Source organism: Syngnathus typhle, linkage group LG15 (assembly GCF_033458585.1).
Source record: "Syngnathus typhle isolate RoL2023-S1 ecotype Sweden linkage group LG15, RoL_Styp_1.0, whole genome shotgun sequence".
NCBI classification, from domain to species: domain Eukaryota; kingdom Metazoa; phylum Chordata; class Actinopteri; order Syngnathiformes; family Syngnathidae; genus Syngnathus; species Syngnathus typhle.
Window position 1 is genome coordinate 1,575,229 of NC_083752.1, and position 19,473 is coordinate 1,594,701.

Consider the following 19,473-nt stretch of genomic DNA (forward strand, 5'->3'; position numbering starts at 1 on the left):
CTATTTGAAGGCCTGAAGGGAATATAAAGCTCAGGTTCTGTCTTTGTTTGACTTCACGTTTTCCATCATTTTGACTGAGAGCGTGTTTGGCAAAAAAAAATACTTGCAACCCCAAGGAGGGCAAGCACTATAAATAATGGAAAGATGGACTAGGCATTAATTGATTGCTTGTGTTTATTATAAAATAAACGGGAAGCCTTTGGAAAAACTCGAGCGAATCTCTTTTTTTTTTTTCCAACGAGTCTTAGGCTCCGAGCGCCTCCCCACATCACTTTTCTTCCTCTTGCGTATTGGCTAAAGGCTCGCGTCGGTCTCCGCTGTGTGGGCGGAACTTGGTCGACTCGCTCTTGCTCCACACAGGCAGGGAGGAAGAGAGGGAGCGAGCGAGCGAGCTGGGCCAGGCAGCAGTGCATCTCCAGTTTACCGGAGGACGCCAGTGTTGTGTCGCTGAAGGCTCCGCAACTGATCCCCACCGCTGTGCTGCACATCCTGTCCACAAAAAGTAGCACCGTTTTTGGGAAGCATTGCAAATCTTGCTCGACTTCACTTTGCAAGCCGAGGACTCGGTCCAAAGTGTACCTGGAACGGAGCAGGTCCGGTTGGGGGGGGGGGATCTACGAGGCGGACAAATCAGCGTCGAGCGCGAGGTGCAAGACAACAATAAGACAGGATGAATCTCAACACTCATGCCATCTTCACCCTCTACACGGTTTATGGGATTCTTCTTAAAGGTCAGCCTCTTTTTTTTATTCTTCTTCGAGTTCGGGATGACGTGTCTGTTTGTGCACCTTGCATGCGATCAGGGGCAAGATGATGGGTCAAGCAAGCGCTTGCCTTTCTGCATGCATAGTGCGTGCGTGCGTGCATGGGAGGATGCGCACCTTTGTATTTGGAAAGTGATGAGGGGGCACCCTGGGGGTATTCCTCCTCAGATGTTGTGGCCAGCAATGAGTAAGGTGTTTCTACAACACCTTTTTCCTCTGCAGCCGTGGCAATAAAAACGCGTGCCCAGGAAGAGGCGCAACGGAGGCGGACACACCTCAACGTGATCCGTGCAGCATCCGCCCCCCCCCCCCCCCCCCCTCCCTTACCTCCGCCTCCATGAGTGTTTGTCGGACATGCAGCTTTGTGATGAGTCACTGTTGCGATGTCGCCGATGCATTTTTGATCAAGAGATTTTTTTTTCTTTTTTTTGCAGCCATGCATTTTAATTGGTGTGAGGATGCAGAACAGGGGCATCACCCTAATTTGTCCATATTGTGGTGGGATGTGTGAACTGCATGATGAATAGTTCAAGCTGTAGTGATGTTGGAGGTCTAGGTCACATGGTTAAAAACCCCAACAGCGGGGTGCATGTTTAAAATGAGAAGCACCATACTGGATAATGGAAAAATATAGATTTTGTTTTTAATTCTATTTCTGCTGCACTCAAGAAGATGAACTTAGAACACCAAACACATCATTGAACATATCCCTGATCCGGATTCTCATAGCCCGAGCCGGATGTCAGGTGTAGTGCCAATTCTGACCTGTGTGGGGGCAGCACAGTGCTGCAAGCCATCTAGAATGCTGGCAACTGAAAAGAAGAAGAAAAGGAAACAATTCGGCAAATGATTTGAGCTTGTAACTGCACCGCAGTTGCCAGCTCTGTCATTTGTTTTGTGATACAAAACATCTCGTCATCTGCTTCAGGTCACGTCCTATTTTTCGATGTAATATCGCTGGGACTGTTGCTCGGCTGATTTCAGTGTTGTTTTGGGACCCAAAATGTTTCGCAGCAGAGGGTCGTCTATTAATCGACAACTAATCGACATCACATTTAGTTTTGCAGAGCGTTCACCAAAAGGGGGCCCGGGGAGAACCTGGGTAAGGTGGACGGTCTGCCATATTTGTCGCCGGTTGCTAAGCGACCCAACTGCAAGTGGGCTGATACCTTTTGCCAAGTGTTGCCTGCAGTTTGGCGTTATGTCGAGTATTTGACACCTTTAGAAAAGAAAAGCCCTGGCTTGTGATTGAAGAGCTGTATGGATCGATTTGACTTGTTTTGACTGGCTTTGCATAAATTGAGGAGGAAACAATGAGCGGCAGGAAGAAAAATTGAGGCTAAAACTATTTGGAGACGGCTTGGAGCTGGACTTCCTTAAGTTGCTAAATCAACGAAGAGGAACCTTTTCCCCATCAGATACCATTTTCCTTTTTATAAAGTGTCATACTAAGACTATTTTTGTTCGGACTTAATGATCAATTCTTAGTGAAGTATTTGAACAGTTGCAGTTTCATTTTTCTAATTTCATGGCGGGCCTGCTCCGTGGACCATTTATGGCCCACCAGTCATATATTGCCCACCGCCTCTGCAAAGTGTCATGCGTCTCGAGGTGCTTCTAATATTATTCTTCATTATACTCTATCATTCCCAAAGCACGGCATATTCCTGCAGAGTATGTTCAGTATGTGTGTGTTTACATCTCCCTGCGAATGTGTGCCGTGTTTGCATAGCTTATGTTGAAGAGGACCTGAGCAATGAGAGCAGAGAGCGCGCCGGCGTCAGTCTCTTTTCATATAATGCTGGCACACACAAATGCGACACAGAGTCTCGGCAACCCTGAAGAGGATAATGCTAGGCTGCTTGATTTGAACAGTCATTTCCCAGCGCAAGGCCTATTATTGTATAGGTCGCGCACAGCAGGCAGGTCAGCCTCCTCCTGAATGGAGTCGATACCGCTCAAGTCACGTACAGAGCACGGCGGCTGGTGTCGCCATATCCGCAGATTAAACCTGCGCAGGTGCAAATGGAAATTTGTGTTGTTGTTTATCCTTTTTTTCTATTAGTTTTAAGATGTCTGCCGCTTTCCGCGTTTTTTGTCCAGCCTGTGCCCGTAAGCCGTAGAAAAGCGCCTGTTATGCAAATGCGCCTCTTACGCAAGAGCCCCGGGCTGAGCGGCTGGGGAAGCAGAGGGCGACGGAGGGAGCTGATGTCAGAACAATATGGGAGCTGCGGAGGAGGAATCTCCTGACGATAAGAGTGCAACTACTGCACTTTGCGCGTTGTTTGGGATTGCCAGTTTATCTCGCCGGCCGGCTCTTTTGGAACTCTGATCTGGCGAGCCCCCGCTGAGGCATGTGTTTTTATCCCCTCAGTGAGTGTAAGCTGCTCAAGGCTGACCCTCCATCCCTCTGCGCTTTCGTCCATTCCTCCCTCGCTCTCATCCGCCAGTTCCTGGTGTGGAAGCTTTGTAGCGCAGCAGCGTGGGAAAGCTTCTGATAACAAGCGGCCTTGTGTGCGTCTGTCCATGTTTGTGTGTTTCCAGAGCCACTGATTACACGCAGGGAACAACTCTGGTTTTCCCTCACGCGCAACACTCTCCCCTCCCACTTGTGCATCTATTTTCATGGCTGTGCTCCGACAGGTAGAGCAGATGAGGTGCTCTGTACCTCCTTGCCATAAAGCCTCAAAGCTTGGAATCTTCTGCGGAGCGCCGCTTGGACCACTGTGCCTCCTCGCGCACGCATGCAGGCATGCAGGCAGGCAGGCAGCCAGGCAGGCTAACATGCACAGAGCCCCAGTGTGGTGGATTCACTACTGCCAAAGGATTTCCCTTGATCAAAGTCAGTCTTTTTGTTAGTCCAGGTGTTAAAAAAGTTGAAACAGTGGCTGGAGGGGATTGTGGTAGGATTCAGAAGCTACAAGCTCTTCCTGGCAGAGGAGAAGTACACCGGGTGCAGAAGCGCTCGGAAAAGCACGGCGCGCAATTTCACACCTGGGGTTGCTTGATTCCCTCGACTCACTTGATGAGTTTATCTTTGCCTTTCCTTTTCGCCCAACTGACACCAAAAAGGCCTAAATGAGAACATGGAGCTCTTTTTAGAGCCGGTGTCAGCGGGTTTATGGCCTAGATGACTTTTTCCTTGTTGACATGACACTGAGTTGTGCTCATCCCTCTACTTAGGACCAGCAATGACAATTTGGATCGCCACCCAACTGCCAACTAATTCAGGGCATTTATTTAGAGTGAACCCCGGATTATGATGACAGCTACCGCCATTCTGTGGCCGCCACAGCGAAAGGTTACACGGCAAGGTCGAGCAGATTTTCTTTCTTTTTTTAATGTGATAGCCAGAACCAAATACTTGGGCAATTGCAAGTTTGAAAAAATAGCCTTCATGGAAAACATGTGGAAGCCCTGTTTTCCATTTTGCTGCTCACTGAACTCTGCCACTGTGAGCTTTTGCACTTCTTGGCAAGTACATATTCCTCTGGAGTAATTGATGGTATGATGGCAATGACGCTCTGTCATGGCTTGTTACGATAATCACAGTACAATAGACGCATGCTAGTCATCAAACATCCAATTAGGTTGTCGGGCGTACATTCAAACAGCATGCAGCATTTTTCAGAAAATCATTTTAAGTCTGATGAATTGCATATTACTAAAGGATACTGATGAGACGTTGCTTATGCCTCCCTGGCTGCAAATACATGTTGTTCGAGATTGGAATTCATCAGAAAAAAAACAACAACATCTTTGTCTGGAAATACATTGTGGCTTCATTCATTTCCAAATTGGCAGTGCAGCTCTGCCTCATATTCTTCAGTTAAAGTGTATGAGAGAAGACGATAATGAGGCGGTGCCTTTTCGGCCCAAAAGAGACTCCCAATAGGCAATGGGGTTTGTTTATTTGATTGTAAACACTTCTTATAGAAACCAAACCACTAATTGGATGTGATTCATCTTAACTTTAAAATACAATTGACTTTTGTTCCCCATTTATTGGCACATTTTTTGTGTATTCTCACAAAACTACGAAGAAATCGTACATAAGGTTAAACATGATAGTATGCTCCAACGAGGCTATGATATATCGGTGTGCGGCTGCCCGCCTTTGCAAGGCTTGTGGCTAAGTGAGAATCGTTTCCAAAATAATCAACTTGATATACGGGGGGAGAAATTTGGATTTCTTTTCACCTACAAGACTCACAAAATGCAATTATTGGTTTGGAGCGAGATTTCGCCCCTGGCTAATCAAATTTACAAAGATCGATATTCTGTTTTAATCAAATGTGAACATGCCTGGATGTAAACACGCATGTGATGTCTCTATTAGCGTCAAAGTCTCGGGGATTAGCATGTGGTTAATCTCACAAGTCCTAGAACACCCAGGAGGATTTTGTACATTTTTGGTCGCCCCACCACGGCTAACTCACAAACATATGAGGTGGGTTAATGTAGCATGCAGTTGAACTTAACACGCTCTCCGGGTTCATGTATCGCGCTCCTTCTTAACAAGCCTTATCCTTGATAATGTTCTTTTCATCCTATGTGCCCTTTCATCTGACGGCTCCTTTTCATACAAATCCCCGCGGGCCACAGTCGAGAGACTTGCTGGTACGTGTCAGAGTAATCATTTTCTTGAGCCCAGATAAAGATACGACCACGACGCAGCTCGGCCTCCCCTCCCTTTGCGCTCCCGCCCCGCCGCCAATATTGTTTGGGGACTCTGCGTCCGCTTGTGACAGAAATGAATTCAGCCGAAGCCAAGACGGACCATATTGCTGCGCAGAGACAGCCAGCGCCTTATGTTTTGTGCACGCCAGCCACAATACGCACATACTGTCAATGCACCTTGCACACTTTCCGCCCCGCAGCTTGTAGACACAGCGGTGAGAGGAAGGGAAGAAATATCCACTCTTGTTTGGAATTACATTTGTTCCCATGTAATGGACTGTAGGGTGCTCCTATTTCGTCCACATCTTTTCTGAAATGCCAAGAAGAGTACACTCGTAGCAAATTCATAGATGTTGAAGTGAGCAGGTCCAAGGCCTATAAATACAGGCGTAAGACAAATTCTCTTCTCTCTAGTGCTTCATTGTCTCAAGCGTTGAAGGGAGCATCCATTCAGTGTCTAAACAGGAAATGAAGCCAAATCCACACATAATCCCACGGTTCCCACCACCTCCCACCCTCGCGGCGCCGATATTCGTCTTTGCTAATCGTAGCTGTAATTCAACAAAGTAATCCCTAAACTGAGAAGCATCCACGATGCCCATTTCCCTTTGTGGCCATCGGGTAGTGGCAATTGAGTCTCTCTCTCTCTCCGTGATTTGACTTTGAGTTTTCAAATATAGCCGTGTTAGTGATGCTTGTTGGACTGTTGTGTCTCTTGTCATATATTTCAAAATAGGGATTTAGAGCTTAATTGCCCTGCAAGTTCCGAAACATTATTAGAGTGGAGTTATGGCATGATACTAATTGAAAAGTGGGATTCATTGCACTATCTGCACTTGTTTGAGCATGGCGAAAGAAAGAAGCCTGGAAGTAGCAAAAGCTAATTGAAATATAATTCCCCAAAGACACATGTTCATGTTAATTGACTTTCTGTGTGCGCTTGTGTTTCCGTGTCTGTGTGTAGTTGAGTGGGTGTATTTTTTTTTGTAGCCTGAAGTAAGTTGCTAGTCGCTTGTCTCATCAACAGCTGGTGTCGCCTGGCGTTCCCTTCCCCCTCTCCACCCATTTTTTAATTCAACCTTCGAAAGCTATTCGGCTCCGTTTTGCGCATGGCACATTGACGTCATGGAATTATAAATTCAGATTCAAAACTTTCATTTTGGCGTCGAGTCGTTCGTCCTTCAATGCTTCCTTCACATTGCTCGGACTAGTCGGTGGGAAAATGCCAAACAATGGAGTTTCGGGCTGCCTTGAATTAGGGACTCTTTGTCAACTGTTTAGAATGGAAGACTGCAATTAAGGGATTACTTCAGGTTTCTAGCAATCGCCACCCACTAGATTTCACTTGACATAAGGAGATTTTGATGGGCTAGTTTTGGCAAAACCCAATGTTTTGTTTGATTGTGATGAATGAATTGTTGGTCCTGAAGCTATTGATGCAGAATGGAGTGCGCGATTTGGCTAAAGATTTAGTGAGAAAATGATTAACAGTTAAAAAAGAACGCTCAGTTCTGGTGAGCAATAGCCTCCATAATGTGCTTTGGGGCCCCCACATTATTGTGTGTGTGTGGTGTCCACATTTCATCACTTCTGCACCATCTGTCTTTTTTTTTTTTTTTTTTCCGCCACATTGCAAATCCATTCTAGGATCCTCAACATGATTCCTCCCCATTTGAAGTAGTGCACTCCCCGCCGCTTATTGCTATTGCTGCAGGATCCTGTGGCTTGTTTGCGACTTGGCAGTAAAGGCTCACCCATGTTTTGTGCAAAATGAATTGTCCATCGTAAAAAAGCCAAGCCGAGATTCAATTGAATTTGAGAGCTCGCCATATTTTGGAATATGTTAAAGAAATATGTCTTTGAAGCCTTTTTTTTAAATATAATCTTCCCGTCATTTAATTGCATATTAGCACGCTGCTCGAGCACAGCAAGACGCGCTCGAATCTCACTAGCGTTCGGCTCACTAGTTTTATAGCGAACTCATCCCCACTTCTAATCAAACTGATTCTCCGACTCAAAACCTCCTGCTGAGGAAACAAATAAGCTATAATGGCTTTAAATGGTCTCCAATTACGACTAATTTCAATGCTTATCTTAAAGACGTTTGCTTTTTCTTTCTTATTGGGCTCCAGTTGAGGAGCACAAGAATTGGCATCGGGATCATAACCAGACCGACTTGTTTGAAATACAACAGATGCCTTCTTATTAGAGAGCAGAATGGTTTCTGTTTCTTCTCAACTCTCATATTTAGAACTGAGAACCTTTATCTTCATTATTACTGTTTGTCTCCAATCCCATCCTGTTTAGTGGCAGTCGACACGAATTCATTCTCACTCTTTTGTAGACTTAATACCAAGAAATGACTTCAGATTCACATTCATAACGTTTGCCCTTGTTATGTTCCAAATAACAACCCTGTTATTTCATAACGGAGCTCATTTGCGAGCATCATCTCCAGACATTGCCAGACAAACATTAAAAGGGAGAGCTCCATTTATTTGCGTGGATTTAACCTTCGCTTTTTAACCTTAGCATTTTCCGTTGGTCACAAAATACATCTAATGGTGCTGCTAATGGTGTAGTGATAGGTACTTGGCTGCAAGCAAGGGAGGTCCAATTGATTCAGCGGCAACTCGATTGCTGTCTGAAGACCTCTGCATCCGCAAGAAAACTACTGTACATCTTTGCAAACCAATAACTCCTCCGAGCATTGGAATTCTCCTTTCCTAATCCCACACTGTTTTTGTAACAAGAGTTCAGAACATAATTAGAAAAAAAAACAAGTTTAAATGGCTTTGTTTTAAATGGTTGCAGTGAGGACACGCCTAGTGACAGCTACGCGTATCCATGCAGTTGAAATGGACCAGCTAATGCTAATCTGTGCTAATCCCTTGAGCAGCGCCCGTGGAGCAAAATGATCACATCACTCTGTAGTTGGGATGGATCACGGAGACGAAGAGGAAGAGACATGTTGTGCATATTCCAGGCAAATTCAATTGCTGTAGCTTTGTCGAAAAAAAAAAAAAATCTTATAACAACAAAACCCGGTAATTAGTAGCATGCTTTCTTGTTGTAAGCATACTAAGCCTTATTTAAATTGCGACCCCACATTTCTCATTTTGACTCACTCTAATCGAGACTATCTTCAAGAAGGTAAACGTAAGGAGATAACCCTCACGCCGCTTGATCCCGTCACAACCTTTGACCTCCAAAGGCCAAATTCTCCAAATGCGTAGGCCGGCAAATTTCATTTGTATTATCTTTTTCGATCTTTTCTCTTACAATCCAGAAGCTTATTGCACATGGCAGCAAGTAATAAATTGAAGATGTATAACAAAAATCGTGAATGTATTGTCAGCAGGATTCGCATCTCGCACATCCATCCAAGTTCCACTGTGGAGACGTCTAATGAGATTTCACACAAACTGCCTCTGGTCCTTACGCCCACTATTGGGTAGTATTTCTCGTAACAACACTGTTTTTTTCAATCCTGCTTTTCTGGATGAGCACCAAAATGTAGATGCATGGAATAGAAGGCAATGTAATGCTTCCGAGAAACTGATGGGCTTTCTTGAGGTGTCTCGTAAAGTCCAAGTCGTTTCCTGCGGCTCGTCTGGGATCCTTTCAAGACATCGACCCGGCGGCCGCAGTCTCGCCGGTGCTTCCCTGCGATGAGATGTGATGAGACAGCCACGGCGCTAACAGCAAACATTGCATTTTGGCGTGTCGTCAAGGTGTGGAGGGATGAGACATTTGGACAGTTGTTGAACAGGAGGGATCGGTGGAGAGGGGGATGGGGGTTAGAGGAGTTCACATTTTTTTCCCTCACCACAGGAAAATATGAATTTGGCATGGAGACAGCTGGCCCCACAGTGTCTTGGGGGAAAAAAATAGAGCACGGAGGAAATAAAAAGTAGCACAAAAAGAACAGCGACCAGGCGTGAGATATTCACTAAATGAGCCTTGACATTGCATCAACCATACAAACATGCACACACGATCTCTAAAATATGAATAATGCATTCAAGCAGTTGGGATAATTCATTATGCATGGAGATACGATCACAGATAAAGAGCCGTGCTGAAAAGGTGACACTTTTTGGCAATTTTTATTCTTTGAGACATAAATGGATGGTACGTGTTGGACAACAAACATCAGCGTTTCATTTTGTTCAGCTCCCAACATGGAAAGACTTTATTTTTTTTATCATGACTTCCTTTTTTTTGCATTTTTGTCTCACTCTAGCTTCTGTGACGCGGTTTCATTTCTGCCTTACCCCCTGACACCTCACCCCGGGGCTTTCATCTTGGCGGGGTGCTCTCTTCATCTCTGAGAATTCTCCAATTGGCACACAAGCGCCCTTGTCAGACACCATTCATTGCACTTGCATAGATCCGAAAAGTGTTTTAACAAGCACCGCCGAGTCTTGTGATGCGGACGAAAGTGCTTACCGGTGTAAAAGGAGATCTTGTGACTCATTTCCAAAGACCCGGAAGTTAGAAGCTCCGTTTTGTTGACGCTAGGTAAAGCATGATCATTGATTTGCCGATTAATCGATTGTTATGAAGTGTGTGGAATTGATTGGTGATGCATCTTATTTACCGAGTCGTCCTTTGATACAAACAACTCATAATTTAATGGTCACCAAAAAAAAAAAATCACAAGCAGAACCACTTTGAAATGATCACAAAATACTCGGCTCCAAGCTATTCCCGATGAAGAGGCCAGTAGGCACGTCCTGTTTAATTTCTAGCTAGCTTTGTCTTATAACGAGAATCAAAAGTGAAACAGTGCTGCAATCCCCGCAAGCAGCTTGTCTCACTGTTGCTGTTTCATTTCACAGTGAGCTCCAGCACTTGTTAATCAGTTTGCGAATGTGCACTCTATCTGCTTTTAATCAGTCACACAGTGCAGATGTCACACATGACATATTTGAAAAGACGTGGGATGCATATGCAAATGTCTTCTGTTTACATGTTAGAGTGCGTACTGATAATTGCAACCCCAGGCAGCCTTTAGCATCAAGCTTCATCATTGATGAAAATATTTGGCCTGTTCTGGCCTCTGAAGGACACCCAGAAGAGAGCGTTTTGAGAAGCATATATGGTGACTGCAGGGCTTCCAACGTCATTTTGCTCTTGCTCTGTTTTGATCCAAATATATGAATAAAGGGGAGAGGGAAAGTAGCTTGATCTTCTCCCGTCAGTTACGGCCGAGAAACTAAGTGGCTTAAAAAAGAGCCCATGTCATGGTGAGTGAGTGTTCGACATCCAATGTACAATGATCACAGCCGCAAGGATACAGACTCTGAAAATATATGAAGTGGCTGCTTTATAGACCATGACATATCATTTCCTCTACAGAAAGACACGTACTGCCTTTCCATCAGAACGCAGCCGGGCTGTTCTGATGGAAGTCGCCAGCTATGTTCTTGTACACCGGCTGTACCCCGACGGTGGCTTAAGGTTATATCATCCAAATGACTCATCCGTCAGAGCACTTTAATATTCTCCTGACCCTTATTAAAAATATTTCGCCAGTATATACGTAATACAGTGTGCAGTCAAGATCTGGGTGTTTCAGAGGTTTTTGAAAACTGACAGGGTGAAGTCCTTCATTTTATTCTTTCTCTTCTGGAAATGATTTATTCATCAGAATTTGAAGGATATCTGATGCTGATTGGTTTGCTGTCTAAAGAAGATGAATATGATTGAAATGACTTCATGTCGAAATAGGATTTGAGAGCCTTCGGCCTTGAACTGGAAATAAGAATGCATGAAAAGAAGACTAATTGACATTTGTACCATCGCAACTGTGTTTAATGTAAAGGGAATGAGGCTGTTGAAGATTGTGACGTTCAAATTAGCTTGCAAATCTCAGTCTGAGTCGATGTAGCTCTTAGGAGTTACCTACCGTCTTTCTAGTTCACCATTGTGTATAATTCTGTTTGCTTTCAAATAAACGGTGAACCGAATCGTTGAAGTTCTCATTGGGGTGAACGCTTCGGAAAATAAATTGGAACGAATGAGGTCCGTCAAAAAGTCGGATATTAAAGAGCTCACTCTCTTTCTTATTTCTCCTATCAGTATGATGCCTTTCATATAACACCATGGTACTTAGCGTGCCATTGTGTGCTTAATTGTGCTCCATTCCACAGGTCACGTTTGAACATAATGGCTTCATAAACCTTTACAGCAGACAGTGGTGCTGATTTTGGCGGCTGTCGAGCAGCTGCAGGTAGGCTCGCAAATCCTGACTTTGCTTCGCTGCTCGCCGCTCGTCATCTAGAGAGGAAACGTGACTTGTTTACGCAGTTCCATCGGTCGGATCGTTCAGAGGGCTAATTGAGGCGAGCGCTCCCATTAGCTGTCTGCCCACACTTTGTAAGAAGCCAGACTGATCAATGTTTAACCTGACTTACTGTAGACACTTGAACAAATGTCTGCTTTATTTTCGGTCAACATTCTTTTTCCTTAGAACTTTTACGGGACAATGGAAATGGCACAATTAACAATGATGTCATGCTTTCTGTGGTCTGAAACAGTTCATAGGTTTGTAAATGTTGGTTTTCATGTGGCATTGCTCTCTTCTTCTTTTATTAGCCAATGGCAGAGGCTTTGATATCCTGGCGAAATGAGTAAAATAGTAGAGTGATGTCATATTTACCAGGTTTCATCAACTGATTTCTATTCGGATAAAGTGAAAGCACCTCCCGATTCAATCGTACTAAAGTCAGAAAGCAGCCGAACACAAAGATGGATCGGAAACTCGGAGTCAAGCTGCTCTTCCTTCATCGTTTTGTAGCCTAAGAAGAAATCTGGCTGTTTCCCCAGTCTTGGCAAATTGCGTTTTCCCAAATCCTTCTCCCACTAACTCTGTTGTCCTGCCAACAGTGAGTGAAAGCGCACAAGTGCATTATGGGCTGGTCATGCATGAGTAACAAGAGGCCCCGCTAAACTGCTGCTGTGTCTCCCCCCCCCCCCCCCCCCCCCACCGGTTTAAAAACGTTGTGATTATGCAGTGGTCCAAAGTGACCGTAAGTGGCCCTCCACACCGCAATTATCACACACTCACGTGGCGGCCAACATGTGAAAATGCACACTTCAGCATTCACTAGACACAAGTATCTGGATTCCGGTGCTTGAGAGTCATGAATCCAAGCCACCCCCTTCCCGCCCGCAGCATCTCACGCTTCTGCATTTCCACAAATAACACTTGTGTTAGTTTCTAAGTGTAAAACACATTTTTGGACATGGGAACATGTGGTGTGTTTTTCCCACTGCGGACAAGCCAAGACAAACCTGTCGCCGTTGGTGTAAAGCAAAGTGTGACATCATTTTGGTGGCGTAGCAGGCAGCTGTCTGGATGCAGTCTTGGGAGGATTATGGTGATGCAGTTAGTCCGATCTAAAAAAGCGGCCTTTGGTCCAGCGTACCTTGGCAAAGCTTCGGAAAGCTGCACCGTGTTTGTTTTTTAATGCGTCGTTCTTGCCTTTGTGGCATGGAACAGCATTGGCCTTGTCCCTAGAAATCTATCGATGTATACTTTTTATTTCAGAGGCGCCTCGGTTCACCAATGACCTTGTGTAGTTCACAAAGGTGATTTTTGACTTTGCGCTATTCTTGAGAAGAAATCTTTCTTTCTGTATTCCTTTCTAAATGAACCCATAAAATCAAGGCAAACATAACATTGTTCTGGAACAGAGCAGAACCGGGACAGATTATTTTTGTTGCCATTAATTGTTGTAGAAACATTTGCTTTGGTTCAAGTTTGTGAATTGAGGTTTCAAGGTACATATATGTGGTTATGTTCACAAATCTGCCACCACAAGATGTGGAAAAAAAAATCAAAGTACAGAACTGCAGCTTATTGTTGATTTTTTTTATTTTTCTTAAACACTGCGCCTTATAGTCAGGAACACCTTACATATGGATGTCAGTGCCGGAGCTAGGCTTTTATCAATGGGGGGGGGGCGTGGGGTGGGCTAGGTTTTTTATTCAATTTTTTTTATTACAAAAGTGTGAAGCTTTCATTTTTGGATTGAGATCCTGTGAATGATTCAAACACTCCATTTGTTAGACACTCCCATGACCCTGTCTGATCCGGTGTCTCAGTGTCTCACTCACCCACAGGTCAGATGTAATCAGTCCGCTTCTCACTATCACACCAGAGCATACCTTTCAATCAAGGTCATGTTCTACTCATTCTGCACGCCGAGGTGCATTCCACGTCTCTTTGTCCTCCTTTTTCGTCACATATTTTGGTCAAACTCCAAAAGTGGAACAGCAGAGTTTGTGAGGCTCGAGATGCTGACCTTCCACTATGTATCCATGCATGTGCATTAGCACGGCTCCCAGCACTGTTCTTGGATTCATTCTTAGAGTGCCATTTCGAAGCAATTGTTTGTGAATGCGTTTGCATGCTGGCAGGGCTAAGAGAAACAACAAATTCCAACCATCAAGTGATCTGTATCTGTCACTGCGACTCATTATTTGACCATTTGCCAACTGTTTCACAACAACTTTACAGCCAAGGCAGCACAGCCTTTTGCATGGCTTAAATGAGTGCACGTATATCATATCAGCTAGGATCTCTTAATATCCTTTCAATTGAACGTCATTTCAGCCAATTTCCTGGAAGCTGATGGGCATTAATATAGCACTGTAATTCATTTGTTTCACAGAATGTAAGTGAGAACATTATCATTGATGCAGATTTTTCCACATGAAAGCCTTCATCAGCATTGCTTTTAAATGGATGGCACAAGTGTCCCAAGTACAAAGAGAATGGATGAATAATACAACCATACAAGCATTTCAAGATGTCTGACCATATGTAACATAAGGTAAGAGTTGTTTTCAGCTTTCAGTTTAATGCGAGGCATTTGCCATTATGTTTTCAGCAACATGCTATTTGTTATCTTTAACTTGCTTCAATCAAATACTTTTTCACTCAGCTTAATTCATTTGAAGTAATTATTGCTGCTCCAAATTGTGTTGACCTTCAAGATTCCTCTCTAATAGTTTCTATTCGTGGCGTTATAGGAAAATCCGGCCCAGCCTAGTTTTTCCATTTGATTTAATTCGCCCTAAACCATTCTATTGATTTTATTTTATTTTACTCCGACTTTGTGGTTGGGAAATGGTGGGAGTATTGTGTATGGTAAAGCACCCACTTTAACAGTGCATCCCTACCTTGACTGGTGGTTTTCTGCTCGCTCGCACTCTCTCTCTCTTTGCATTTGTTACTGTGTTGACTGCTTTGTAATATCCACCTGCAGGGTGTGCAGGCCTCAAGATAATGTGTGTTTTAATTGATTAATAGTCTCATACAATGACTGTAATGATATTAAACAAAAGACTGCGACACAAAACCAACATAGGAGTAATTGGCGTGTGTGTGTGTGTGCCCGTGTGTGTGTGCCCGTATTCAGTGTCATTAATCAAGTGGAGTTTTATTGTTTTCAGCATCTAGCCCAAGTCTACACATTAACATTTTAATGGCATTACCGTTCTATTAATCTGCTTACCCCCGCTTCCAGCCACTGCTGCAACTTATAAAACTATCATAGAACTTGAAGTACTTTAATATATATTTAAAAAAAAAAGAGGAGAAAACAAGGCCGTAAAAGGGAGAGCGAGGGAGCAGTAATTAAAAAAACGACTTCACTGAAAGAAAACTCATAAACAAGAAATAAGGGTAAACGAGTGGAAAAGTGCCGTAGCCGCAGTTTGGAATTAGACGGGAAAAAAAATGGATTCTGAGCTTAGAAAGTGTCTGTGTGCGGCAATACAAAGCCATAGTGAATGCCTCCGGCTTCACTTGCTATAATTCTAACTGCTCTCCCTTGAGACTAATCAAGATAACTAAATTAAAGACATCAACATACTGCCGTCTGGATTTAGCATCCGTCCAGATGCTTTTTTTTTATGTCTGCTTTCCAAAGTTAAAGCGGTAGTCCTCCATCTCGGTGACACTCTGTCGCACTGGCCTTTTCTAAAGCATTTTGCCGACGGACCTCGGTCAATACGCCTAATGAATGTGTGAAATTCATTGACATTATGGGCTTACTTGCATCAGAAGGGCAAATGAGGGGCAAATTGGCGCTACTCGCATTTTGTTTCCCTCCGCTTAATTTCTTCCACCTCACATTTTCAACTGAACTCATATTTAAGCAAGACTTTCCTTTTTAGTGGGTCTCCACAAATGCTTAGTGTTATAATACAGTCTTGTTCTATAATTAGATGGAGAGGAAACTTACACTATTCTTATTTTGTGGCCTTGGATAGTGGAACAAGTCATTACTATTGTATTTTCCGGACTATAAGCTGCTACTTTTTACTCAAATTCTGAACCCTTTAAAGTTCAGTGCAGGACTTTTCATGATTTTTGATATTGTATGATTTGTGCATATTCTCTTATATATGGAAATTAAATATAAAAACACCTGTGTCTTATAGTCCAGTGCGTCTTATATCTGAACAAAACAGGATTTCCCCCCCAATTTTAGCTGGTGCGGCTTGTAGTCCAGAAATCACGGTAATACAAAAGTGGAGTAGTAGAACAAATAAGTGAGGAGCTTGGCCAGCTGTAAGCGAACATTGCGAACTCACCTTTGTCATTGTGGTGACTAACCTGTTATGCAAACACTCGGTATAACCAGTTGCTCCAGTATTTGTGTCAACAGTGCGAGCTTTAGGTTGCGTCACATTGAGCAGTGGTGACAGCGGTTCAAGAAACCTCAAAGTTGACCACACCCGTAAACATTTTCAAGCAAGTCACGCTCGGCCATCTTTTCACTGAAAAAGTCTTTTCAAATTGCAAGGACTCTGTTTAGACATGTTTTATTGTCTGTTTTGGCCTTAAAGGTTAGGGTATTGTTTTTCGTCCCGATTTTACGATCGTTTTCCTCGACCTCCGACATACGAAGGACGGGGCGCTTAACAGCCTGGTGTGAGGTTGTCTAGGAGCCCGGTCTTGATTAACTACCAGCCATCTCACCATCTATTTTAGCCCTGCGCGGTGGTCGGAGCCGGCGATTAATAAAAGTCAAGTTCTCTGACGATTGTTCTGCAACGACTGCTTCAAGCGGCAATTGTCTGCACGTGTGAAAGAAAGATTATATTTGGGTTTAGTCATTTCATGTAACCCACCGATGCCTCAAGTCGATTCACGTGTGAGGAATACGGAGACGGCAGACAGACTGCCTGGCTTCCTACGACACAGGAGACACAAGCATTATTTGGGATTTGGTAAACAAAGACATATGCTAAGCTTAATCATTCACAGGTTTGCTCAACGGCTTGAAAAGATTTTCAAAAGACTGAATACGTTTAATAACGGGATGGTTTCTGTGAATGCTGTTTCAAATCCCCTATTGAACGGGATCCCCTTTGATAAAAGACTGCTGCCTAAATAAGCGTGAACAATTTGTCCAAACAAGTGTCTCCCCTTACCTCATTTTCACTCGTTTTCATTGGCGATCATGTTTCAGCGCAGGAGAAATCGAATAGCCAAGGTTGCAAGCGGCCAGTGAAGTATTTGCACTCATCATTTGGGTTATGTGCGGTTGCAGTTCATCTGAGAGCCTCTTAAATTTGACATCCATGTTTGCTCACTCTGTGGTTACGTCAATTAGGTTTCACTGAAATCGATACCGCAGGTTTTGCCATTTTGTTTGTGGGCCACATGATAGTTTTGCTCTGGACCCACCCTTCCTTTCTCGAATGTCCCAAGGGATTCCTAAAGGACCTAGCTAACCTAACCTGCTTGAGTGCAAGCAGTCTGTCTATGAATCCCTTCAACCGTGTCTCAGTGTCATTTGCACAGATGCTCTGACGAGAGAGAGGATTCCTAAAAGTCGCAAACGGCCTGTCCAAGAAACTGTCTTATTGGCTTATCGTGTGCTGAGAAGACCATTTCCCATAATCCTTAAGTAGCCAGAATCCAGAACATCCATCCCTGTCAGCCATTGTTCAGCTGCAGAAAATGGATCATGTGCGTTTGGCTGCGGAGTGGCTGGCACATGCCTATGTACAATGCTGCCTACTGGCTCATGCGTTCATGTATTATTGTTTGTCAAGAGTGTTGGTGAGCAGCGATCATCACTTCGTCAAGTTTCAATCGGGAGTTAGTGCTGTGTACCGGAATGGAGCGACCCAGTTGCGAGTTTGGGTGAAGTTGTCCTCAGCTCTTGATAGGTGTGTGGGAATTTACAGGGGTTGTTCCTCTCCCAGCCTGAACAGGGTCAGCATGTCACCCATGCTTCAGTGGGTGAGTATGTAAATGAGGCCAGTGCCAGCCTTCAGACATCAGCACCAGCGAGCATTTGCATATGATCGACTATTGCCAGCGGAAAAGTAGGCCATGAAAATGGAAGACAATAGAAGCAAGAGCGTGTAGACGTAGTGAGTTAGAGAAGAACAAGCTTTGGCGTTTCTTCATCCCGAATCGCTGTTTACACTGGGAATAGGAAGTCGAATAAATGTCCTGTATATGGTGTGGCCATGATTGAAATGAAATGGATTACTTGTTGATCCCTTGAAAAGACGATGAAATAACTATTCAAATGGCCGTTCGTATTCCAGATTGCTTTGTAACACGTTAGGTCTCGACTTTAATACTGCTTTTGGCCATAATCAACATAGCTTGATAATGGAATGTTAATGAGTACCTTTGAATACGAACATAATGTTTCGAGTGGATGATTGCTAATGATGGTATTTACTGAACAGAGTACATTTGGATATAGCTTTTTAAACGATGATTTTTTTGTTTCCAGTCTTTGATAAGATAGAGTGCTTTGAGTAAATACGGTTTTAACTTGCTATCGGTTTATGACAATACCGGCATATGACGTTTCAAGGTTATTGACAGAATGTGATTGGAGTAAGCGATGATCATTTCCACTGGTGGCATGAGAAAGCTGATGTGCAAAACATTTCACAGACTCAGTGCAGCTAAAAATGGAATATAATCAGAGAATTTTACCGCTAGCATATTTGTGTATGCTTATGCTTGTAATTTGTCTCTAATCAGCCCCTCACACGCCGAGCTGTGCTCTGGAGATCAGAAAGCCCGCACTTAAGCATCCTCCTTGTGGCTCAGGTGTTGAGATTCCAGCAGCCCCCGCCTCACTCTCCCCCTCGCCTCTGCCTTTATCTGTGGATTGCACTGTCCCTGTAGCTCATCAATTTCTCTGTTTATGTTGCACCACTGCAGCCTGCTATTGTCTCTGGCGCTGTGCAGAGAGAGAGTCGGCTGAAAGTGAAAATGATTTCGGATGAACATGCCATATTTTCTCTTTTCCTCCATCTGTGTCATATTGAGCTAAAGCAAAAAGACCCCGAAATGCTTCTCTCAAGTTGACTACCAATGCGGCGTATTTTAAATAACGCACATTGCAATAGTGTCTTTTAGTAACTTTCCGGCAAAGGGACACGAGAAAACGACATACGTACTTTTGTTTTCTTTTTGATTGTGCAAGAGGTGCATTCAAGGACCACAAAGAAAATGGATTTCTTTAGTCCTTTGGACCGAGCAGAAAAACAGCAGAGCCGAGGTTTTCAGCCAAAACAAAGGATGGGTTGGAAAGCAAAAAAAAAAAGCCGATTCGTAAATGTCAAAATCGCGACCGAGACAGGTTTGGGCGTATGAATGTTTAAGGATCTTGCAAAGGCAAGGTAGACGTCCCTTTCCTGTCTTGCCTCTCATGGAAAGGAAATGTGCTTTGTCTACGTGGAATACTCAAAACAGCGCTGAAAACTTAACACTGGGAACATTCAAAGGCTCTTTCTCTGGAAATGCAACAAAAGGAATGTGCAATAGGAAGCAATCTTTTCCCAGAACTCACCCACTTCTCACCTCGCTCTCCATTGTCTTCCCATCATTGCAGCTCCATCGTCGATTGAACAGGTGCCTGGAGTGAAAGCTTACGCAACATCCTCCGCTTCACACACGCACACCTACGCAAACCCAAAAAAATGGGCATTTGTATGTATGCACATTGTTTTATGGAAAAGGATGCAA

At 43.9% G+C, this 19,473-nt stretch overlaps 1 protein-coding gene across 5 annotated transcripts in view; it reads left to right on the top strand.

Moving 5' to 3' along the window:
- Positions 1-345: 345 nt before the first annotated feature.
- cadm2a (cell adhesion molecule 2a) overlaps positions 346-19,473 on the top strand; it is a 102,297-nt gene continuing 83,169 nt past the window's right edge. For 2 of the 5 annotated variants that reach the window (XM_061299738.1, XM_061299740.1), the window contains exon 1: positions 346-731. In XM_061299738.1, the coding sequence (XP_061155722.1) occupies positions 671-731 (61 nt within the window). In that variant the 5' untranslated portion in view covers positions 346-670. Of the gene's footprint in view, positions 732-14,001; positions 14,291-19,473 lie in introns of those variants that run through there. The other 3 variants (XM_061299737.1, XM_061299739.1, XM_061299741.1) reach the window with 2 other exon arrangements.